Raw genomic sequence first — 25,474 nt, forward strand, 5'->3', positions numbered from 1 at the left:
CCCAAGCAGCTGGCCCCAGGGACCACCCGAGCACCAGCCGATGCAGCTGGCCCTGGAGACCGCCTGAGCAACTGGCCGTGGGCCAGTGCTGGCTACCCCCTGGCCGCGGGCCCCCGGGGACTCCCCCGTGCAGCTGGTGCCATGGGCCCCCAGGGCTCTCCTCGCAGCAGCTGGTGCTGTGTGCTTCCCCCTGGCAGCGACGCCCCCAAGAGTCAATCAGGGGTATTTCTGGTATAAGTCATGGACAGGTCACAGGCTGTGATTGTTTGTTTCTCGTCCATGACTTTTACTAAAAATACCCATGATTAAGTCGTAGCCTTAGCTATGATCCCCATTTTAGAGACGGGGAAACTGAGGCAGAGAGAGGGGAAGTGACTTGCCCCAAGCGTGGGTGACAGTTGCAGAGCCATGAATAAAACCCAGGTCCCATCCTGTGCTCTGTCCAGTATGACACGCTGCTTCACAGGGGTCTCATTTGTACAGGTCCTGCTCATACATCCCCGTCAGCCATTTTAGTCTCTCTCTCATTCTGGAAGTGAAAAATATTACCGACCTGGGAAGGTACATTTTTCGGTGGTTCAATTCTAATCGATGGATCCCATTCTCCAGGAGGCAATACCGTCACCTGATCCAGGAATTCATCAATACCAGCTACAAGGTCAGCACGGTCTTTGGCTTTATAAGCAACGTCATGGAAAATCTACAAATAAGAGAGTAAGGTTTAGGCATGCTTAGTTTAGGAAGGGGAAACTGAGGCACAGAAAGATGGGGTGGCCTGCCTTTGGGGGGTTGGACTAGATGACCCTTGCAGTCCCTTCTAACCCTATGATTCCATGTTGCACAGCAGGTCAGAGACAGAGCAGGGAACTAAAAACAGTTCTCCTGAATCCCAGTCGAGTGCTTTATCCACTAGATCGCACTGCCTTGCTTGAGTAATAACAAAAAGATAATAATAATGGGCCAGATTATCAAGTGCTAGTTGACTAGAGCTGGTCAGAGAATGAGGTTTATTCCCAGAGAAAATGTCAAGAGCTCAGTGAAAAAAAAAATATTTTGATTCTGAAATGCCACTGATTTGCCTCATGGGAATTGTAGTGTGGTTACCTCATGCTCCCATTGTCCTGTAAAAGCCAGGTTCTCTGGTCAGACTACATCTCCCATGATGCACCATGGCCTCCCCTCTTGGACAGTCACTGGCCGTGGAGCATCATGGGAGGTGTAGTCTGCCTGGGGAACTCAGCACATAGAGGAGAATGGGAGCCTGAGGTGCTTGAACTACAAGTCCCATGAGGCATTGAGGTGGCATTTCAGAGTCAAAATATTTCAGAATTTGGCTGTTATATTTCAGCTTTTAACTAAAATATTTCAACTTTCAGACATTCAGTTTTTCAACGAAATCTCAGAATTTTCCACAGAACACACTTTTTGCAAAACATTTTGTTTCGTTGAAATTACACTCAACCTTCCATCAAAAAACAGTTTCAATGGAAAATTTTCAGACAGCCTATTCGTCACCCACAATCAGGGCCATTATGCAGAGTTGTTGAAAAGCCGGATGCTTATTTTGATGCCTAAATGGGGGCTGAGCTATTTTGCAAATGTGGATTTTGGCTGCTGCTGGGGAAGAGAACAAACTTCCCTAGTGTTACACACCCATCCAGATCTCATTCTTCATCTTATCAGTCTGGAAACAGACAGTACATGCCCTTAAATCCTGGGCTGAAAGAGAGAATGATTTAGAAGAGGGCAGAAAACAAGGAAACGCAAAGGAGAAGAGCTGAAATTGTCACTTGTGCCATACCATACCTCATCTGTCATGAGGGTGGCCATTGACCTGCCAATCTCATGGTACTGATGTGCTTTCCCTTCTGGTCCCAACAAGATAAATAAGAACCTGGCCACAGAAAACAGAAAAAAAAATGCCTTTATTAAATGGTGGTAAAGACCAAAAAGAAACCGCCTGAAGTTTCCAAAGGGATCCGCACAGTAAATCAGCTTCAATGGGAGTTAGCACACAATGCTCATGGACTTGCAGCGGGAGTTAGGGCTGGTCTACACTAGGGGGGGATCGATCTAAGATACGCAACTTCAGCTATGCTATTCACGTATCTTAGTTCGATTTACCTGTCCATCCTCACGGCGGCAAGTCGACTGCCGCGGCTCCCCCGTCGACTCCTCCTGCTGAGGTGGACTATGGGCGTCAATTCGGGGATTGATTTATCGCGTCTAGATGGGACTTACCTCGTTGGGATCGGGACTTCCGTCATGCCTGAGAGAAGGACGGCTGACGTCAGACGCACAAACGCCACCACGGGACGAAGGAGGAAATCCAACTCTCCCACTAGAACGTTGGAAGCTTCTGCTCCAGTAGGAATTTTCTTCATGAAATGAAGCTCCGCCTAGTTATGAAGAAATAATTTTCAGACAATTAGGAGTCACGCCTCCAGATCAACAACTGCACCTTCGAGGCCTGCTCTCTATACAGGTGTTATATTGGTTTAATTATTCGGGTTGGAGGGGGTGCTTTTCCACTGAAATCGTTAAATCGATACAACCATAGCATGGATGCAGTTGTACTGTTATAAAGGTGCCTTAGGACTTGTTTACATGGGAAAGTTTTTTCTGTATAATCTAAGGAGAAGAGATGAGCTAATATTTGATATTATGTTCGGGGTGAGGAGGGGAGGCAAACCAAAAAAATCTGAAACAAAATTCAGTTCAGTTCCCATCAAAAACTAAACTTTTTTATATTTTTTAATGAAACGAAGAAAAAAAACAGAAGAAAAAAATTCATTTCGGTCAAAGAAAACGTTTTGGTTGATTTGAAACTAATGGTTTCATTTCATTTTCGGTCAACCAAAAATGTTTTGTTCAACCCACAATGAAATGTCTTTGGGGGTACTTTTGTTTTGGGACATTTTGGGGGTATTTTGACTTTTTGGAAAAAAAAATGTTTTTGTTTCTGTTGAAACTATTTGCCAAATTCAACCCAAATTTGTGAAGAGCGTCACCACCTGGAAAAATGTATTTTTTTGGCAAATTTACTATTTTTCAAAAAACCTTCACCTGGCTCTAACCACGAGTGAATTTAAATCTATATAGTTATTCCAGTATAACCTCCCATGTGGAATAAGCATCACACGTCAATGGCTGATCTCAGTGGACAAATGGTTAAGGCAATATGGCCCAACCCAAGGGCCAAACCAAGTTGTAAGAACTCATGAACAGATTGTCAAGTTCTCAGAACCCACAATTAGGATCTGATTTTCAAAAAAGCTCAGCTCCCATTTAGGCATCTAAATAAGGATGTCTGTCAAAGCACTGAGCACTAGACCTGTGCAAATAATCAATTTTTTGGTTTGCTGGCCAAACCAGAAAAAATTGGGAGCCAATAATTGTTTCGGGTCACATGAAATATTTCGTTCAACCTGAAAGAAACTTTTTGTTTCATTTTTTGGGGGAGGGTATTTTTTTTAATGGAACTGAGGTAAAATTCAAAAGGAAAAGTTGTTTCCAATCAAAATGAATCCGTCAGAAAATGTCAAAACCAAAAAATTTGATTTTTTTTCCACCATTTTTTCCCCAACAGAAACATTTCAGCAAATTCAATACAAATACACAAAAGGTTTCAGACAACCCAAATCTGTATTTTTTTTAGCCAAAAAAAGTTTTGGCTAAAAAATGTCACCAATCTCTACTTCGCCCCCATTATGAAATTTATGACCAGTTTTTTCAAGCGGGCTCCTCACCCAGCATGCTGAGCTCTCGAAACATCTGGCCCCATCGAATTATGCACATTGCTTGTATTTACCTTGACTGACACAGCCACACGTAGCATCTCACCTTGCTTAAATCCATAGGACTAGTGTCGTGGGTCACTCCGTTTTTAATTTCTAGACTGGTAGTGCCAGGTTGAGGAGACAGCGTGTGCATTGCTAAAAGAAAAAGATAACAGAAAGCCCAAGGAAGCATGTTTCCTCTGTACCATTTGTGGCAAACACACACTGTTGCAGGACAGTAGTTAGTACTATGTGATGTACTGATCAGCACTGTGTTTGCATGAATGCTAAGTAATCACACACTGCTCCCATTAGCTAAAAGGACACTAGAGCAAACATATTAATAGCTTTTGAGCTGCCCAAGACCAGCTCCTTCTCCCAAGGTCCCATAATGAAAAACAAAAATAACTAAAGAGAAATAAAGAAAATAAAACCCTTATAGAAACTTCCTCCCAATTTCCCTGAGTCCCATTACAAGAAGTCTTCTTATTTTGGGGCGTCTTGATAAGTGATAGCTTCATGCGTTTTACAGAATCACCTCTTATTTCTAATACATGTTAAAGGCTATAGTTTCACTGCAGGAAAAGGTGTATTTTTTACAAAACCTGGGTGGTTTTGACCTCAGTGTAGTTATTTGAGGTTAACTGTATACCCCTCACCTAAAGTGCATCGTCTCCACTAAGATTTTACATTGATACTTATCAAAGGGGTAGCCGTGTTAGTCTGTATCCACAAAAACAACAAGGAGTCCAGTGGCACCGTAAAGACTAACAGATTTATTTGAGCATAAGCTTTTCGTGGGTTGCATCTGAAGAACTGGGATTTTTACCCATCGATGCTTATGCCCAAATAAATCTGTTAGTCTTTACTGATACTTGTGACACAGCGATCAGCATTGCATGAATGCCAAGGAGTCAAAACTACCATGAAATGCTTGAAATTGAAACAGAGCATTTTGTTTGACCTGAAATAAGGTGGGTTTCTTTTTTTATTTTTTTGCTTCGCAAAAATTGCAAAATATTTCATTTTGCATAGGGTGACCAGATGTCCCGATTTTGGGGTCTTTTTCTTATATAGGCTCGTATTACCCCCCACCCCGTCCCGATTTTTCACATTTGCTGTCTGGTCACCCTATTTTGCAGTCAACCCACAATGATTTTTTTAATCATGATGTAAAAAACCAACGCCTTTTTTTTCCAGTGAAGTCATAGATAACTCAGCTGGGACTTGTGCTCCCTGGTGATTTAGGCCTTTTGGAAAATCCCACCTCAAAGGGTCAGGCTGTCTGAAGGCGCGACCCAGAAATCCTCACCCGTTTTGTCCAATAAGAGTGGATCCGACTGCTTCTTGCTGACGTCAGTGAAAGAGCGGACAATCGGAAGGAGGTTGTTCCTCTTCTTCTCGTTCTGGTGGTGATGCTTTTTTAAGAGGGCATCCCGGATATTCTCTCTCATTCTTTCATCAAACTCACTGCTTGGTTCTTGCTGATCCAGGATCATATCTGTGGGGGGGGGAGGGGAAGCAATTCTCTAGCTTGCAAAAAGTGCAGATTGTGTCCCTGATGAATGTCCATGTGCTAAATGTACAAGCCAATAGGAAGGGTGGAACAGTGATTAGGGCGCTATTCTAGGACTGAATTTGTGTCCCTGCTCTGCCACACACTTCCTGTGTGACCTTGGGCAAGTCTCCCTATGCCTCAGTTACACCTGTAAAATGGGCTAATAGCATTACTCTACCTCCCAGGGGGAGTTCTGAGGATAAATGCATTAAGGAATGGGAGGTGCTCAGAAAACAGCAGTATAAGTACCGTAGACAGAACTAAACATGCTCTCAAACTATTCTTATTTAGCTCTGTGCTTAGAAAGACTTCATGGCCACAGCAATCACTGAATTACACCTCCACAACCTCCCCATATGATGGGGAGGTAGTGGAATCTCCTTCCTTAGAGATTTTTAAGGTCAGGCTTGACAAAGCCCTGGCTGGGATGATTTAGTTGGGAATTGGTCCTGCTCTGAGCAGGGGGTTGGACTAGATACCTCCTGAGGTCCCTTCCATCCCTGATATTCTATGATTCTATGAATGACTATCCCCATTTCACACATGGGGAAAACTGAGGTACCACACAGATTAAGTGCCCCCATCAAGCCCTTGCCTGAGCTGAGAATTAAACCTTTCCCCTTTGTTTCCTGGTGAAGATTCCCAAGATCATCCTTCCCCCCTGCAGACCACCCCCTCGTGTTCGTATTGCAGTCGTGCTGACAGCGGGCTACATGCTTTCCAAACACCGAGGAAGAGAGCGGGTGAGACTGTAACTTCGGTGGAGCCCGGACTCACTCCAAGGCCTGGTCCACACTACCCCCCCACTTCGGACTAAGGTAGGCAAATTCAGCTACGTTAATAACGTAGCTGAATTCGAAGTACCTTAGTCCGAACTTACCGCGGGTCCAGACGCGGCAGGAAGGCTCCCCCGTCGATGCCGCGTACTCCTCTCGCTGAGCTGGAGTACCGGCGTCGACGGCGAGCACTTCCGGGATCGATTTATCGCGTCTAGACAAGATGCGATAAATCGATCCCAGAACATCGATTGCCAGCCGCCAGACCCGGAGGTAAGTGTAGACGTACCCTTGATCCCTACAGCCCCAGACAGCCAGCAAACAGCGGTGGGACAAAACCTGTGATCGTCTCAACCCACGATGAGCCGGGAATAAGCACACCTCATAGGAGAGCGTTACCACTGCCAGACGGAAGAGCCAACCAATGCCGACGCGATCTTATTTAGGGAGACATTGGAGCATTGTTAATACGTCTTTGGGTATGCCTGCGCAGCTGCTGGGAATGTATTTCCCAGCATGGATAGACAGACACACGCTGGTTCTGCTCGAGTTAGCATGCTAAAAGTAGCAGCGTGGCCATGGTGGCACATGCAGTGACATCTGAGTACATACCCAGGGGATAGGGCTTTTACTCAAGTAGAGCTAGCACACGTCTGTCTAACCATGCAGAGAAGCACACTCCCAGCCACTGAGTACACATATCCTTTGTCTTTCAACGAAGGCAGGGATTTTTCTTTGCTAAAAAGTCCCTGCAAAACGATTATTCCCTGCTTAGCTAATGCAGTTATTATTCCCCATCCTCAGTAATGTAGTTTTCTTTCCTGATTGCATTGCTCTACACATTTAACCAAATTATAACCAGTCTGTAACTGACTTCCCTGAGATTTCTTGGATAATTGACTGTAACTGTCAGTGCTCAGGGAGGAATGTGCTAAGAAGGGATCTGACATCACCAGACCTTGAAAGAGTTTGAATGGAGACCTGCCAGTCAAAAATAATTTCTACAAAGCTGCTTTCTCAATTACCCTCAATTATCTCAACAGAAATGTATTACTTGGCCATCTGCCAAAGGAACTCTGGCTTTGAAAGTTAGGTCTTGTCTACATATTGCAAAATAAAGTAGGGACTGAATATAAAGTGCAATAGCTATTCTATATGGACAATAAGCTATATTCTATATTCCACAGTAAGGTTTTATCTACATGGGGAGTTATTCCGAACTGACTATTCTGATTTATTCTGAATCGTCTCAATCCACTTTGGAAATGGATTAAGGTCATGCGGAATTAGGATTGGTCCACATATGAAAACCAATCCAAAATAAGATTGGGGCATGAATTTAAAGAGGATTAACTATTCCTGATTATCTTCGTGTGTGGATGCTCTTACCCCAGAGTAAGAATGCAATATTCTGAATTATTTATAATGTACTTATCTTAATCCAAACTATTTGGATTAAACTAATAAAAGTGTCCACTCATGGCATCAATCAGGAATAGTTATTACACTTTAAATTTATACCTTACTTTATTCCGGATTAATTTTCATGTGTCCGCAAATGCTAAGAGTGCCTTTTTGCAGTTGAGCTTAATCCATTTTCAAAGAGGATTAAATTAAACCAGATACAAGCACCCTTGGTGTGGAATAAAAGTGTCCACATGGGGAGTTAGAATAGCTAGCCTGCAATAGCTATTCTGGACTGTTTTCCTATGTAGATAAGCCCTTAAAGAACTTGCATAGTTCACACAGATTCCCACGTCTTAAAACGTTTTTTGCCGCCCCAAGCATGGCAGGCAGGCGGCTTTCGGCAGCGCGCCTGCGGGCGGTCCACTGGTCACGTGGATTCGGCGGCATGCCTGTGGGAGGTCCGCTGGTCCCGCGGCTTCGGCGTACCCACCGCCGAATTGCCGCTGAAGACACGGAACCGGGACCTCCCGCAGGCATGCCGCCGAAAGCCGCCTGCCTGCCGCCCTCCCAGCGACTGGCAGGCTGCCCCCCGCGGCTTGCCGTCCCAGGCACACGCTTGCTGCGCTGGTGCCTGGAGCCGCCCCTGCTTAAAACAGAATAAACTTAGGTTAATTATTTGTAACAAATATTTATTCAATGAATTTTACCTCTTTTTCTGACCCCAAATGGTCCAGACATACACTTCTAGTACAACAATAGCATGTTAACCTATTAGACTCATTTCTGTTATCTGAAGTTATTCTCCAGATTATTTCTCTGAATAATTGTAGGTCTGTAAAACATGAGAGAATTTGATATTTGAAAAGTGCGCTCTTTTGATTGTCACATGGTCTGTTTCTGGACCTTGATTGGATTAATGTAATCAGGATTTCAGGGTGGAAAAATCATGATTCCAAATCTAAAGTTCGGTTTCTGTGCATATTCTAATATATTTGCTTAACATTTGCTGTTTTGATGACATCCCTACCGAGGATTTTACAGGAACAAACATGGTGCAAAGGGAATTTATTTCATTCAAAAACGCACAAGGATATTCCCCGAAGCTTTTTTCTCTGACATGACGCAGCTGATCGCTCAGTAGAGCAATACCTGCAATTTCCTCGATGCTGTTGGCGCACATATCCAGAAGGACAGTCCCGTTCATGATGCAACTCCTCAGCTCAAAGAGGCTGTGTAATGAAAGTGTCGCCACATAGGGCTTGCTCCAGCGTTCTCCTCCGTCCTCCACGTCCTCTTCGAACTTCAGCCACCTGGAAGCACGGCAAACCAAACACCAATAAATACCGGCAGCGAGCAGTTCCCGTGAAAAGACTCTTAAGCAGGTGTGGCAGAGATACGGAGCTGTGTATGAAATCTACCCCATAGACAACTCAATTAACGGTTCAAAGCTGGAGAAGGGAAGAGGATCAAGTGCACGTTTTGTTTTTTTAAGCAGCTGACGCAAAAATTTCCACCAGCTCTAATAATGTGCTGAAGGGTCTATTTTATATTTATTTTACATAGGGCACATCAGCTGCTGGGATTGGACGACAGGGGATGGGTCACTTGATGGTTGCCCTGTTCTGTTTATTTACTTTGAAGCATCAGGCATTAGCCACTGTCAGATGAAAGGATACTGGGCTAGATGGACCATTGTTCTGATCTAGTCTGGCCATTCTCATCTTCTTAGTATAGTGCACAAACGCCTCAATCTTTAAAGCATTTGTCCTCGAAACATCCATGCCTTTCTATCTTATATGGTGCCCATTATCCTAGTACGTAAGCATCTCTCAGTCTTTAATGTATTTAGCCTCCCAAGCCCCTGTGATGCAGGGCATCGCTACCGTCCCCATTTTACAGATGGGAAACTGAGGCAGAAAGAGACTAAGTGACTTGCCCAAGGTCACACAGCAAGCCTGTCTCAGAGCAGGGATATGAACCCGGGTCTCCCATGTGCCCGGGCTAACACACTGATCACTGGACCAACCTGCCTCCCCACGTCTGTACATCAACATGCCTGCCTTTGATTCTTCCACATGCTGTTATTACATAGGAGGTGCATGAAAAAGCAGAGGTGCTGTGCTATATACAAGGGATCTGCATCATATCTTCCTCCCCCACCTCTTTACCAAGTCACACTCTGGAAGTGACAGACTATGAAAGCCCCGTCTAGCAGCACCATCTCTTCTTCCAGCAGGTGGTATCATTGGGCAGCACTTCAAGGAAATGGTCCCAAAAACACAGCCTGATGGGAAGTCATGAAAACACATTCAGTTTCATTGAGCCGGTGGGGTATATAGCTTTGTGTCACCTGGCCGTTTCCTTCCATTCGGCATCTTCTCCTTCTTTCACACAGATTTCATCCAGCTCTGTGAACAAATCATGGGGAACATGCTCCTCGTCCTCCTCCATACCAAGGATAAACTGAACTCGCTGAGACGGGGTGTCTAATTAACAAACAGTTAAAGAGGCATCTGCTGTGACCAGGTTACGCCATTAAAGAAATGCCACATTTAAGAGGAAGAGGTTGCTCATGGTTATATGTATCGAATAGAAACATCACGCCAAAGATGCTTGGTTTCAAACCGACCCACATGTCAGAAGCCAAATATAAAATTCATAGCCACCGACTCTGTGGGTGCTCCATGGCTGGAGCACCCACAGAAAAAAAAATAGTGGGTGCTCAGGACCCACTGGTGGCCCAGCCAATCAGCTCCTCTCCCTCCCCCCGCAGCGCCTCCAGCCCGCTGCGGATCAGCTATTCAGTGGTGTGCAGGAGGCACTGGGGGGAGAAGGGGTGGGGCGAGGCGCTTGGGGGAGGGGGCGGAACGGGGTGGGAAAGGGCAGGGTCGGCCCTTGTGGGACTGGGTGGCGTGGGGGCAGGGCCTGGGGCAGAGCGTGAGTCGAGCACCCCCCGGGAAATTAGAAAGTTGGCGCCTGTGATAAAATTTGTATTAGATTTGTAAAAAATTGCCTTATTTGGAACATGAGCTCTTTGGGGCAGAGATTCTTGTTCTATGTTTGTACAGCACTAGCACAACAGGGTTCTAGCTCATGACTGGAACTTCCAGACGCTACCGGCATAGCAAAATAATTAATAATAATCAAAGGAGAAGTAGAAGGAAAAATTCAAAACATTTGATTTACAGGCATTTTAAAGAAATGCAGGTGCCGAGCAAGTACAAATCTGGGACTAAGATACGATCACATCTCCAAAAAGAGGGCCCATGTTTACATGATGTTGTTTGCATGAGACATTACAGCAAATAGATTTACATAAAACACAACGGAATAAAGCCCCGGTGTTTAGTATTGTCATGGCAACACCTCAAATTCCCTATTGGGTTTGGTCCTAAATACATCATAATGTTAGTGACCTTTCAGTTAATGCCTCTGTCTTTTCCACTAATTCATACGTCCCCATCTCACCTCACCCCTACTCCTGGAGTATCATATGAAAGATACTGGAGGTAATTGGCCCGCGCTATTCAGCACTGGCAAGGCCTCAGCGGGAGTATTGCGTCCAGTTCTGGGCGCCGCACTTTAAGGAAAATGTGGACAAATTGGAAAGAGCCCAGAGAAGAGCAACAAAAATGATAAAAGATTTAGAAAACGTGACGTATGAGGAAAGGTTAAAAAAAACCGGCTACGTTTAGTCTTGAGAAAAGAAGACTGGTTGGGAGCGGGGACATGATAGCGGTTTTCAAATATGTTAAGGGTTGTTAGAAAGAGGACAGCAATCAATTGTTCTCCACATCCACTGAAGGTAGAACAAGAAGTAATTGGCTTAATCTGCAGCAAAGGAAATGTAGGTTAGATATTAGGAAAAACTTTCTAACTATTCAAGGAGGGTAGTTACGTACGGGAATAGATTTCCAAGGCAGGTTGTGGAATCCCAGTTATTGGAGGGTTTTTAAGAACAGATTAGACAAACACTTGACAGGGTATATGTGATCCTGCCTCAGTATGAGGGCCTGGACTTCATGACCTCTCAAGGTCCCTTCTAGTCCTACCTTTCTGTGAGTCTATTATTATAAATGTATTTTGCAGATTAAAAATCCCCCAAAGAAAAGAACAGAGCCAAAAACAAATCATGAAATAACACGACCGTTCCGAGCTTTCGCTTGGATAACTTTGCTTGTATGCTGCATGTTTCTCTTCCACCTTTCCTCTGCCTTGTCTATTTCAACCGAAAGCTCCTTTATGACAGGGATCGCTGCTTGCTATGTGTCTGTATCACACCTAGCATAATGGGGCCCCAATCCTAGTAGGGGTCCTCTGGGTGCTTCCCCTACAAATAATAAATGCTGATCATAAACTGAATTACTAGGAGTAAATTCTTGGCCCTCATGAAGCGAACGGCAAAAGCTCCCACTCACTTCAGTGGAGCCAGGATCTCCCCTCTTAATTTCATACACGCTAACTAGCACAAGTTTGGCTCTAACTATTTCAGAGCGAATAAAAAATGCAGATGTTGCTTTCACTGGGGTGAGATTGGGCAATGAACTTTCAATGCCCAGTGCTCCACGTTAGCCCAAGAACAGCAATGCCAGGCAATTTACCAACTCTTGTGGTGCATACTCCATCCTGGATAACTCTTAAATCAAGACTCTGGGTTTTTCTAACTAATCTGCTCTAAGAATTCTTTTGGGGAAGATCTCTCGCCTGTGTTATACAGGAGGTCATGCTAGATGATCATCATGGTCCCTTCTGGCATCGGAATCGATGGATCTACTAAAAAATATTTATTCCCATTACTTACATAAGTTATGCTTCCATCATTAAACGCATGCTATGTTCCCATCATACGTTAGCCTGAGGTTTTATTTACCATGAGATTCCTGCTCGTCTTCTTGAATGGCTCCCTTCGCCCGGTCTCGTTTCCTATGTTTTTGGCCATGATTCCTGTGATGTCTGTGGCTTTGTCTCATCAAAGGCATCCGTACCCCAACATACAGCGTTCTGTGCCCTGCGACAAAGCGGAAGCATATTAGTCTGTGTCACTCTTAGCCCCACAGTGCCTGACAAGAGGAATGGTACTCATGGTATAACATTGCTGTTCATGTAGCTGCGCTTCATAACTTATAATGTTCAAAGTCAGTAAAAAAAAAAAATCACTTAAGTAAGCGTTTCTCAAACTGGGGTCCGCGAGGGTACTCCAGGGGGTCTGCGGGCCCCGCTGATCAACTCCTCCCCCTCCCTCCCAGAGCCTCCTGCACGCTTGGGAACAGGCCCTGCTGATCAACAGCTGTTCAGCGGCGTGCAGGAGGCGCTGGGAAGGAGGGGGGGAGCGGGGACCGGGCCCGCTCAGGGGAGGGGGCGGAAAGAGGAGGGGAGGAGGAGGGGCCAGGGTGGAGTGGGGCTGGGAAGAGGTGAGGACTTGGGGGAAGAGGTGGAGTGGGGCCAGGGTCTGTGGCTGAGCAGGGGGGCTTGAGGCGCCACAAAAAAAATTTAAATCAAAATGGGGATCCTCGGGTTACTAAAGTGTGAGAACCGCTGACTTAGGTCATACAATGGTAGAGTTGAGCAAAAAAAAGTCAGAATTTCATTCCAGTGGGAAATTCCAATATTTCAGCTTCTGTTTTCATCATGAATCGGGAAAGAAAAAGTGAAATATCAAAAGTTTTCATGGACCAAAACTTTCAGGAACATTTTGATTTGGAAACACCCGTTCCAAGTCGGTTCAGCATTCGTCACTGATAGAGTTGGCAGACGACCCAAAAACTGGCAGGCTGGTAATTAATGAAGAGAACAGGCCACTGATTCAAAGAGATTGCGTGGTGAACTGCATTTTCACACCGCTACATGCACATTTATACACCTGGGGACAAAGAACGCAGGCCATGCTTATAGGATGGGGGGGATCTATCCTGGGAAGCGGGGACTCTGAAAAAGATTTGCGGGTCGTGGTGGAGAATCAGCTGCACATGAGCTCCCAGTGTGACTCTGTGCCCAGAAGAGCTAATGCAAACTTGGGATGCATAAACAGGGGAATCTCAAGTCGGCGGAGAGAGGTTATTTTACCTCTGTATTTGGCAGTGGTGCCAGCCATGGTGGCAGTGGTGCCAAACCTGGAGCACCCTCCTGCACCCCAAATCCCTCATCCCCAGGCCCACCTCAGAGCCTGCACCCCCAGCTGGAGCCCTCACCCCCCCACACACACACCCCAACCCCCAACCCAGAGTCTCTTCCCACACCCTGAACCCCTCATCCCTGACCCCACCCCAGAGCCTGCACACACCCCCAGCCCAGAGCCCATACCCCCTCCTGCACCCCAACCCCCTACCTCAACCTGCAGCCCCCTCATGCACACCAAACCCCTCATCCCCGGCCCCACCCCAGAGCCTGCATCCCCAGCCCAGAGCCCTACCCCTCCCTCAACCCGCAGCCCCCTCCTGCACTCCGAATCCCTCAGCCCCATCTCCCAGCCTGGAACCCCCTCCTGAACCCTAAACCCCTCATCCCCAGCCCCACTCCAGAGCCTGCACCCCCAGCTGGAGCCCACACCCCCTCCCGTGCCCTGAACCACTCATTTCTGGTCCCACCCCAGAGCCCGTACCCCCAGTTAGAGCCCTCACCCCCCTCCCGCACCCCAACCCCTACCCCAGCCCAGTGAAAGTGAGTGAGAGTGGGGGAGAGTGAGCCACCGAGGGAGGGGGAATGTAGTGAGCAGGGGCGGGGCCTCAATAAGGGGAGGGGCAGGGGGAGGGGCCTCAGGGAAGGGCTTTCGGTTTTGTGCATCACAGGTCTCTGGCCTGTGTTATACAGGACATCAGACAACATGATCACAACAGACCCTTCTGGCCTCGGAATCTAGGAATCTATAAACTGCATCTCCCTGTGGGGCCCCAATGGAAGACATTGTTCAGTTACCGGCTCCCCAATCTGACTACATCTCCCATGATGCACTTACACTATGCAGCTTGGGCAGAGGGCAGACCACTGTGCATCATGGGAGATGGAGTCTGGCAAGTTGACAGGGTAGAATGGGGGCATGAGGCACCAAAACCGCACCTCCCAGAAGGCACAGGGGTGCCAAAGTTTAAAGTCGAACTGACTCAAAACTAAACATTTTGATTCAATTCAACCAGCTGAAATGATCTGATTCAGGTAGAACTGATCTGAAACACAATGCTTCATTTAGATGAACCCAACAGAAAATCAGAAAACATTAGCAAAATTCAAATTTTGACTGTGCAAACTGCATTTTCTGTGGAAAATATTTTTCCACAGAAAATTCCCAACCAGGTCTATGATAGGAAAGTTTGTGTATGAATCAAGAGTGTCAAACATACAAATCTAGCCTCCTAATTCTTTAGTCTGGACTGACAAGGTGTTGTTTTCCTTTAAACTAGGTTTATTTTGGTTTGTCTTAGGCCAACTGGAAACAGGTTAAAGCTAAACAGAAATAAGCAGCTCTTAAATCAAAATAATTATGTCCACATAGAGGTTTGCATTGGGTTAACTACACTGGTTTAAAAACTGATTTAAGTAAAACCAGTGCAACTTTCTCATGTAGACAAGAACTCAGTCTATATTCTCAGGGCCGGCCCACAACATTTTGGTACCTGAGGCAGGGAGCTCAAATGACGCCCCCAAGACCCCTCGCTTGGGCCAAAACTTTGAAAGGTCTCAATTCTGCCTTCTTCCTGTTCTACTCCTCTCTGGTACTGCTCTGCTACCTACCCCAATAAAGGAGAACTAACAACTTAAAATGCCTTGTTCAAAAATTTTAAGTAACACTTAACTTTCAAACACCTGAACAGCAAATGTAACTTTTCTTGTCTGCATAGTAAACACTGGCATTTTTATCTGTTTGAATAATCAAAGTGGTGCTTTCCGTGCCTTCTTGGTTGCAAAGATCTGAACTGCTGAAGGTCCACAGTCTGGGCCAGCTCATGCTCTATTGAGATGGTTGCAAGGCCGACCAGCCTCTCCTGTGTCATTGTGGAGCGTAGATGTGTTTTTATTAACTTCAGCTTGGAGAAGCTGCGTTCTCCACTGGCAACTGTTACAGGAAGTGTTAGAAGTATGCGCAGAGCAACAAAAGCATTTGGAAAGCGTGTGGTCATCTTATTTGTGCACATATATTCCAGAACAGCCTTTGGAGTTGATCCTGCTGAAATGTACCTTGAAAGGGCTTTCAGTTTATCACCGAAATCACTCACATCAATATCGCGCATGTCATCATGTGTCAACGCTGTCTCTAGTGCCCTGCATTGCTGGTGTTGGACGTCTTCAGGTATAGTGAGGAGTTTTGGAATATCATACAACATCCCAAATATACTGCTGTGTTCCTTGAGCTGCATGAAACGTTCTTCAACTGACTGTATTGCATAATCTAGCACTGGGTTAAAGAATTCAACTTTGAATTGTTGTTTGGGGTCTCTTATGGGATTATCCCGTGCCTCGTAATCAAAATGTCTTCTTCTTCGGCAGGGCCGGCTCCAGGCACCAGCCCACCAAGCATGTGCTTGGGGCGGCACCTGGAGGGGGGCGGCGCGGCGCTCCGGCCCAAGAGCAGGGCCGCAGCGGGCTCGCCGCCCTCCTCCCGGCGCTCTGGCTGGTCGGGGAGAGCGGGCCCGCGGCCGGGCTCGGCGCCCTCCCCTGCCGCGCTCCCCGCCAGGGGCGGGGGGCGGCGGGAGGCTTTTTTGCATAAAAGCCAGAGCCGGCCCTGTTCTTCGGTGACTCTTGTATTCTTGAATGGGCGGGAAAATAGCTTCAGTGTGAAGTTCCTCTGCCAACTTCTGTGCACTCTTCAGAATGTTTTGAAATCCCTCACCTGACCGGTAAGACTGTAGGTATGACTTTGCTTTGTCCAGTTGTTCCATTGCTCCAGATATATCAAGGTCAACGCCTTGGAGTCTCTTGCTTACAACATTTATTTCAAACAGTATGTCATGCCACAACACTACGCCACACAGAAATTTGAAGTTATGTATGTTTCTGGTGATTCCATTGCCCTCTGCCACTGTTCTCCCACGAACAGTTCCTGTCCTAGCATTATCCTCCATAATGGCAACTGTGGCATCATCTATCTTCCCAATTTGGTGTTTGATAGGCTTTATCGCCTCCACTCGACTTTCCCATTGTGTGGCACTCAGTGGTTTCAGTGTCAGAGAGGATGTTCCCAGATGTTGCTTCAAAATTTGCCATCAATGAGTTGATGCAGAGAAAAATACACAGATGCTTTGAATTACATTAAAAAATTCAGCAGCCTCATTAAAAGCTGATGCTGCATCACTGACCACCAAGTTCAATGAATGAGAACTGCATGGGACAAAAAAAGCTCAAGGGTTTAACTCTCGGATACGTGTCTGCACTCCTCTGTTCTTTCCTCTCATGTTGGCACCATTATCATAGCCCTGACCTCTCATGTCAGCTATCGCAATTCCTGTATCTTCCAGCTTTTTAAGAAGCACATTTGTCATACCAGCTCCTGTAGTATCATCAATGTCAATAAATTCTAGAAATCATCAGCTCCACAATTTTAAGGAAGTTTCCATTGTTTGGCACATACAGCTGATCTGCAGTGCCAAGCAGTGCTAGGTTTTGGGTAGCAAGCATTCTCACAATGGCAAAGAGCCTTTTCAGAACATTTTGCCAGTAAAGAGACTCTGATGCAATCTTCTCTTGATGCTGATCATCTGTGGTGACCTTTAACCTTAGTCTCATCTCAAGCTCTTTCCATCTATGAAATGCTCTCTGGTAATTTGCTGCCTTCTCGTGGCATGCCAGATTTCTAGCCAGATTTTTCCAGTCCTTTGTTCCTGTAGAACCCAATTGTGGCTGGAACATTAGACTGGAAAAGTTTGCAACAAAAACAGTATGTAGCATTCTGGGTTTTTGAGTACATAAGCCATGGCCTCTCCACTTTGTGACCATTGGGGATTTCACGCCAGTAATGTGTTGGATGGAAACTTCTATTTTCATTGTCTTTGGGGAACATGAAGTTTTTCACTTGCTGTGGCTCATGCAGTAGAAGGAAGTCCCTCAGGCTACTGCTCAAGTGGGTCCATCTAGACTTAAGGAACTAAACTCAGCAGTTGCTGTTTCTTGCACTTCCACCACACTCTTCTCTGATCTACACTTTTCTTCAAGAATGTGCACGGTTACATCCATTTGAGATGGAGATATGGATGCTGCAGTAGCTGCCAGGTCACCTGCACTCTGACTAACTGGAAGATCAGGCATCTCCTCACCACTCACATCCTCACTGGGGCCGGAAGGCTCACCGTGAACATTTGTGTCTATGTATCTCAGAAGAGCTCCTTCCACTGCCCCAGAGGAGCGTTTTCTTCTTTCACTCAGGACTGCCGTTCTGTGCCAGCTATAGTGGCTCTCAACACTCAATTGAAGGGGACAAATAAGCAGGCTGGTAGCAGGACCTGAGTGAGGGAAGATATCGGCGTCTTAAGGGCCTAATTGGCTCCTACTACTTCAGTTGACTGCCTGTTCTCCTCAAGTGGGTTCAGGGAAGCATCAGGAAACAGGAAGCTCTCTGAGAAGCTGGTGTTAATCAGTCCAGGCTCCTGGGGGTGCTGGAGAGGTACATAAGAGGCTCCTCCTCCTCTCTCACCCTGCAGCTCCTGCTGCTTTCTGTTATTCCCTCTCACCTTTTCGCCTGCCTGCCCGTTATGTCTCTTGTGCCCTCCTTCCTCCAGCCCAGCCCTCCACCATCTCTGTGCAGCTAGAGCAGAGACAATACATATGCACCAGCAGCGGACACAATTTTCTACACTCTGGGTCCTAGTGGCCCCCCCCCCCCAGTCTGGCACCTGAGGCAGCCGCCTCAGTTCGCCTCATGATAAGGCCAGTCCTGTATTCTCTCAACTGTCAGTCAGATATCTACAAAGGAGCCATTTTCACAGGACCTCTTAAAGGTCATGGACTTGTTCTATTTTAGGTCTGACATATCTGGTTTATTTTATTATTATAAAGTTTCAAAAACAAGGCGGCAGCTTGATTTAAAAAGCCCTTATGAAGGAAACAAACCTCTTTGCAATTTACAACTTTAATAGGACAACGTTCCCGACAGCTCATTAAGCAGAGGCAGAAGGAAATTATTTTCAAAGCTTGCATAAGGCATAGCACGAGAGGAGATCAAGCCAATCTCCTGATAACAAACTATTAGACAAATCATAGCGAGACACCTTAAGCATTCAAATTATTCCAGTGGCCTGTCAAAGCTGGGTTTTTCTACCTGCTGGACTGAGAAAATATGCTGATGAGTCATCCCACCCGTCTCCTATATCTAATGTTGTTTCCTCTGGAGTTTTTTTGTTCCTTTATTTATAATTTTTTTTTAAATATGAAAATGTCTGCTGCCTCTCTTCTTACTAATTTAAGCCAGAATTGAACCTGAAATTTAATGAGATTCTCTGGCCTCTGTTATGCAGGCCGTCAGATTTGGTCATCATAGTGGTCCCTCTTCTGGCTTTGAAATCTGTGAAAGCGGGGACAGGGGATGAAGCGAGAATCAAAAGGCCGGGTTATATGTTGCCCTGTATTTTGTGTCATCACCGGCCCCAGTGCAAGGCAAGTGCAAAAATCTTTAGGCCAGGTGCGTTGAAGACACAGCCTGTATGGTGATCTCCTTGGCCTGAACAATGCAGGCAGAGTCAGCAGAACCCAAGTGCTCTCTCTCTTCTTTTCTAAATATGTTCTGAGCCCTCACGAGGGTTGGTCTTTACTCAAAACACTAGGTTGTGTTAGGACACGGCCTGGAGGCAGCGCAGTACACGGCTCTGCAGCAGGGGCCCACAAGCAATGACGTCGGAGATTTATCCACTTTGTCAGCTGGATATTCATAGAATCATAGAATATCAGGGTTGGAAGGGACCTCAGGAGGTCATCTAGTCCAACTCCCTGCTCAAAGCAGGACCAATCCCCAACGAAATCATCCCAGCCAGGGCTTTGTCAAGCCTGACCTTAAAAACCTCTAAGGAAGGAGATTCCACCACCTCCCTAGGTAACCCATTCCAGTGCTTCACCACCCTCCTAGTGAAATAGTGTTTCCTAATATCCAACCTGAACCTCTCCCAGTGCAACCTGACACCATTGCTCCTTGTTCTGTCATCTGCCACCACTGAGAACAGTCTAGATCCATCCTCTTTGGAACCCCCTTTCAGGTAGTTGAAAGCAGCTATCAAATCCCCCCTCATTCTTCTCTTTTGCAGACTAAACAATCCCAGTTCCCTCAGCCTCTCCTCATAAGTCATGTGCTCCAGCCCCCTAATCATTTTTGTTGCCCTTCTCTCCCTTTGGCTGCTTGCTCCACATTCTTGACAGTTTTTCCCCACATTCTTTCTCCCTTCCCTCTTCCACCCGGCCCTATTCCCCTCTGCGTCCCCTCTCCCTTCCTTTGTCTCTCTATTAGGTAATCCCCTCCAAAAAACTGCCTACCCCCAAAAAATCAAAATTGATGGTATTAACATGCCATTGGCAACCCATCACCACGATCCCTCCCGCCAGGTCTACCCTATAAACATACATCAGTATAACTGCTTTGCTCAGGGGTGTGAAAAATCCACACCCCTGAACAACGCAGTTGTACCGACCTAACCCCCAGTGTAGACAGAGCCATGTCACAGAGGTGGACTAGCTACGCTGACAGGAGAAGCTCTCCCATCTGCATAGTAGCGTTTTCACTGATGGAGTGTTTTAAGTGTAGATCTGCCCTTATCCCCTTTTCTCCTCTCCTTAGCCGGTCTCTGCACCTCCGTCCATTGCTCTAGCACGTAACACAATGGGCCCGCATGCTTGGTTGATCTCTACGCATGACCAAAATAATCATCACAATTAAAAACTCACAACAATTGACAGAATGTCCAATACAATGTGGCATTCCGTGCAAATAGGAACTCTCCTGCTTAGCACTGGGTCAGCTAATTCTTGGGTAAACTAACTGGGTTCCTATTTGTTGCTTTCCTTTGGGAGCTTCTCAGCAGAAGGCTCCCCAGACAGGGTTTGCACGGCGTGGCTGAACAGGTTGTGAGAAGGAACACATTTTACTGATGGATAACTGGCAAGCCGAAACAGGGCTCAGTTTGTCACATGACAAATCACAGACTACCCACATATTGCCCAGATCTGCTCTCAAGTCCCACTGCTGCTCTTTAGCATAAGACCAGTTAATGGGCCAGAGTCTCATGTGCACTGCCAGACGGATGGGAATGAGACTCTTTTGCAGCCCAGGCAATGGCTCTTTGTGCATTTTGTCTTCCAACTCGTACAAAAATGTAACGCTGCTGAATTAGCCATGCAAAGTTCAACTGTGTCCAAAGGGCCTGATTCTCTGTTGTTCTGTCCTCGTGCTGCCATTTACGGCAGTGGGCGTAAGATGCTGCCAAGCCCGAATGGTGACAATTTGCACCTCCCTTTGCCCGGGTGTAAACGACTGCACAATGGAACACCAGGCCTCGGGTGTGTAAAGAAAAGTAACTCACGGCGCTAATGGGTGGGCAAGCCAATCGCAAAGAGACTGACAGAAGTTGAGTTATGGCCAATCATTTATCTGATCTGGAACTTTATTAGCCAAGAAGTACATTTACTCCAGGTTCCATCTAGCTCGATGTTAATGATGTACTAGAAAAACTGAAAAATGTAGTTATCAGCCGCAGCCTTGGACCTTACCTTCCAGCTCTTCTTTCTCATAATGAATATTAACGACATTACTGGTCCCACCTTGATCCACCACTGCCTCTTCGTCGACTCTCTGTTTAAAAACAAAACGAAAATGTGCAACTAGATAGAAGCAATGTCCTATTTGACTCACTGTGCACAAGATTTTCAAAGCGACTTAGGAGGGGAGTGGGGTGCTATTTATCAACCAAAATTCCTTGTGGGTGAACAAATGCAGATTTGGTGGCACCGAAACGTTTCATGACTATGTGGCAATTCTGCCCAAAAAAATGTCAGTCGAAAACTAAAAAAAAAAATTCAAAAAAAATCGAAGTCTTTCCATTTTAAAATATCCTTTCCTTTATTTTTTTTTTTACAATTGAAACATTTCAAAAAGGCTCAAATTAGAAACGAAACATTTTGTTCCATCCAAAATGATTTTTCAACTTTTCAACTCACCCAACATTTTGTTTTCAGTTCAACCCCAAATCTTTTTTTTTTTTTTTAATTTTTCAGAATTGCCAATGCATCAAAAGATCCACTATTGGCACAGGTCTACTGAGGAGCACAGCAGGGGATTCTCAAAAGCAGCATTGGCCTAACTCTGCTCCCACTGGTAAAACTTCAACTCTGTGTTTGTACAGCACCTAACACAATGCAACCCCAATCCCGACTGGGACCAGCAGAACTCTTGAAGAAGCAAGGAGCTCAGTGAAAGGCTATTATTTAAATACACCTCTACCCCGATATAACGCGACCCGATATAACACGAATTCGGATATAACGCGGTAAAGCAGCGCTCTGGGGGGTCGGGGCTGCGCACTCCGGCAGATCAAAGCTAGTTCGATATAACGCGGTTTCACCTATAACGCGGTAAGATTTTTTGGCTCCCGAGGACAGCGTTATGTCGGGGTAGAGGTGTATCAACAACGTAATGGATCGCAATATTGCCAACTCCCATGATTTTTTTGCGAGTCTTGAGATAGTTGGTGGTTTTCTTAAAGCCCTAGTGACTGGAGTCATGAGATTCCCATGCAATCACAGCTTTCTTTTTTTAAAAGCCCTCATCATTACAGAGAAAAGCTCAAACATGGGAGGCAATTGTACCCTAAAAGTAAGAAAAACACAAGATAAATAAATGGATCCCGATCATTTGGAAGGGAAGGGGTAAAGCTCATGATTTTTAACCCAACCTCAAGCCTTGTCTATACAAGAAAGTTGTACCACTTTAACTATACCAGTATAGTTAAAGCGATAAAGCTCCTCTAGTGTGGAAGCAGGTATACCCGTATCAGTGAGCTTATACCGGTATAGTTTATTCCCACATGGGAAGGGGAATAAGTTATGCTGGTATAAGGCACCTTTAAATTGGTATAACTATGTCCACACTAGGGCCCGGTCTACACTAACCCCCCAATTCGAACTAAGATACGCAACTTCAGCTACGTGAATAACGTAGCTGAAGTCGACGTACCTTAGTTCGAACTTACCGCGGGTCCAGACGCGGCAGGCAGGCTCCCCCGTCGACTCCGCGTACTCCTCTCGCCGAGCAGGATTACTGGAGTCGACGGCGAGCACTTCTGGGTTCGATTTATCGCGTCCAGACAAGACGCGATAAATCGAACCCAGAAGTTCGATTGCCTGCCGCCGACCCAGCGCGTAAGTATAGACGTACCCTAAGACTATATTGGTAAAAAAAAAATAACACACACACACACACACGTAGAAGGGGACACAACACACACTGACCAGCGGGTTACACATGCCGCAATTCCCAAAATGATTCAGGCCAGAGAAAATGTTCATATCTCAAAATCACAGGAGACAAGCTACAGAACTGAAACTTAGGCCTGGTCTACACTTACCCCCCAGTTCGAACTAAGGTACGCAACTTCAGCTACGTGAATAACGTAGCTGAAGTTCGAAGTACCTTAGTTCGAACTTACCTCGGTCCACACGCGGCAGGCAGGCTCCCCCGTCGACGCCGCGGTACTCCTCTCATATAGCTGGAGTACCGCAGTCGATGGCGATCACTTCCTGGTTCGACTTATCGCGTCCAGACAAGATGCGATAAGTCGAACCCAGAACTTCGATTCCCAGCCGCCGAACTAGCGGTTGGGTGTAGACATACCCTTAGTAGCAACCAATGCGTACACACAAGAGTTCTTCTTGCTTCTCCCTGTCATCAGTGTTGTGGAAAGGGGTTACCCCCTTCTGACCAAAGGAGCAAAGACCGCCTGCATTTCAGACCTTTGCTGCAGTTGTGGCTTAATACCAGCGCCTTCTGGAAAAACTTGATAATATTTTGTCCCTCTCTTCATGTTACATTTCTGCTATTAATTGTTAAGACTCTTTCAACAGGGGAAAAATACACTACATTATCCTTATTTTTTCTCTCTAGGAAGGTCAGTTGTGCAAACGAATGGAGTAAAAATCCGCTGTAAACAGAATTTCCCAGAAGAAAAGCAAAACCTTTTCACCTGTAAAGAGCAAAGAAGGACTCTGTGATGCAATAGTGATCACTCTTTATTTTGCATTTGTTTCAGAATTTATCTTATTCCCTTAGCTCACATAAGACATTGGGGATCTTTTATATTTGCCTTCTGGTGTTCTTGAGTTTTTAGGGTTATGTCTGCAAGTTCTTCGCTTTAATCACAATGACTAGAAACTTGATTTTTAAAAAAAAGAGCTGAGATTTTCACATAATCACGTGGCTCCAGGAGCTGAAGCTTTAAGAAAAAAACATTGAAAATCAATACAATTGCAAGAGTTGGCAATGCTGCTTTATGGAAGCAGGAAAACTACAATGAACGTTGCTTATACATATTAATTGGCTCGAATCAAGCAAAAACACTGAGCTTGATTTAAAAGCATATGTTATGTCAACATCCATAGTGCACTACCTTGTAAATGGAGAAGTAATTAACACCTCCATCTGCTTCAGAAGGGATACACAGAAGCAGCTCCTTTCTTTTTCACCCACTCCCACCACACTCCTCCACCCTTTTATCCCTGAATTGGAATTTTTTCCTGCATGCCTTTCTGGGTGGCTAGCCCTTTAAATCTGGTAGCGGCAAACAAATCAGCTCTGAACCAGCCATTCTGGCTGATGTTTGCTGCATCTCATTCTCTATTAGAGGATAGGGTAGCACATTCTCCCAGTCCCAGTCTGGACATGCAGGTGCCGCGCACTGGGCATCCATGGATTTTGTTACAAAACACACTCTATAATTGGGACCCTTGGAAAGAACAAAGTTTAGAGACTTCTGCAACTTGTGAGGGGTGCCCCGAACAGATTTGCAACATCAAACAGGGGACAGGCAGCTGGAACAAGTCAACTTTTAAAAATAAAAATCCTCACCATGAGCTTGTTCCAGTTCCTTAGACCCCAAGCTCTTTGGGGCAGGGATGGTCTCTTACTGGACTAGCACAATGGGGCCTAGATCTTGGTTAGGGCCTCTGGATGCAACCGTATTAACAAGAAGGAGAATAGCGGAGGATTGAGGGATCCAAAAGCAAACAGCTGAACAGAAGTGGTGAGGCAGGGGGAGGGATAGCTCAGTGGTTTGAGCATTAGCCTGCTAAACCCAGGGTTGTGAGTTCAATCCTTGAGGGGGGTCATTTAGGGATCTGGGGCAGGGCTGGCCCCAGCCCAGCAAGCAGTTGCTTGGGGTGGCCAAGGGGAAGGGGCAGCTCTTTGGCAGCAGGTCCCTCTCAGAGGGAAGGACCTGCCACCAAAGAAGAAAGCAGCACAGTGGAGCTGCCACCAATCATGGCTTCCCCCTCCACCGCTTGGGGCGGCAAAAACCCTGGAGCCAGCCCTGCTGCTAGAGAAAGCAGTCTCCAGTTCAAACCTGGCCAAAAATGGAGGCTAACATGCTATGCTTAAATTTAGCATATGTACGACAGACCCGAGTCATGTTGATGTTTTGAACGTGCTGGAGTTTCATTAAAAAGAGAATTAGAACTCCATAGAAAAAGACCTTACATTGGAATTGTCAGCATGGGTGGTGTTGGGGGTTGGTTTGTTTGTTTGTTTCTCTTTTGCATTATTATTTCAAAAAAGCAACATCACTTGTAAATAAGCAACATTAATTCCTAGGAGAATCCTAACTATGGCGACTAAAAATAACAGGAAACAGCTGAAATACCCGAGGTGGTTCCAGTCGGAGAACAAGAATTAAGGCTTAGTAGCCCCACACGTTCCAATTTCAGAGTAAACTTGTTACTACTTTGTTGCAAGAAAGCAAATTGGTCCTATTCTGCAGAATTAATTCACGTTACCTAGCAGC

General features: G+C 45.8%; 1 protein-coding gene across 1 annotated transcript in view; it reads right to left on the reverse strand.

Annotated features, from left to right (window-relative positions):
- SLC4A8 (solute carrier family 4 member 8) overlaps positions 1 to 21,257 on the reverse strand; it is a 47,971-nt gene extending 26,714 nt beyond the window's left edge. The window contains exons 1-9 of the mRNA XM_026660707.1: positions 21,195 to 21,257; positions 12,391 to 12,528; positions 9,871 to 10,006; positions 8,670 to 8,830; positions 5,092 to 5,280; positions 3,844 to 3,935; positions 2,242 to 2,399; positions 1,807 to 1,894; positions 554 to 700 (exon numbers count right to left, since the gene is read on the reverse strand). Coding sequence (XP_026516492.1) covers positions 554 to 700; positions 1,807 to 1,894; positions 2,242 to 2,399; positions 3,844 to 3,935; positions 5,092 to 5,280; positions 8,670 to 8,830; positions 9,871 to 10,006; positions 12,391 to 12,499 — 1,080 coding nt within the window. The 5' untranslated portion in view covers positions 12,500 to 12,528; positions 21,195 to 21,257. The remainder of the gene's footprint in view (positions 1 to 553; positions 701 to 1,806; positions 1,895 to 2,241; positions 2,400 to 3,843; positions 3,936 to 5,091; positions 5,281 to 8,669; positions 8,831 to 9,870; positions 10,007 to 12,390; positions 12,529 to 21,194) is intronic.
- Positions 21,258 to 25,474: the final 4,217 nt, after the last annotated feature.

This window comes from Terrapene carolina, unplaced genomic scaffold (genome assembly GCF_002925995.2).
Source record: "Terrapene carolina triunguis isolate 2854851 unplaced genomic scaffold, T_m_triunguis-2.0 Scaffold836, whole genome shotgun sequence".
NCBI classification, from domain to species: domain Eukaryota; kingdom Metazoa; phylum Chordata; order Testudines; family Emydidae; genus Terrapene; species Terrapene triunguis.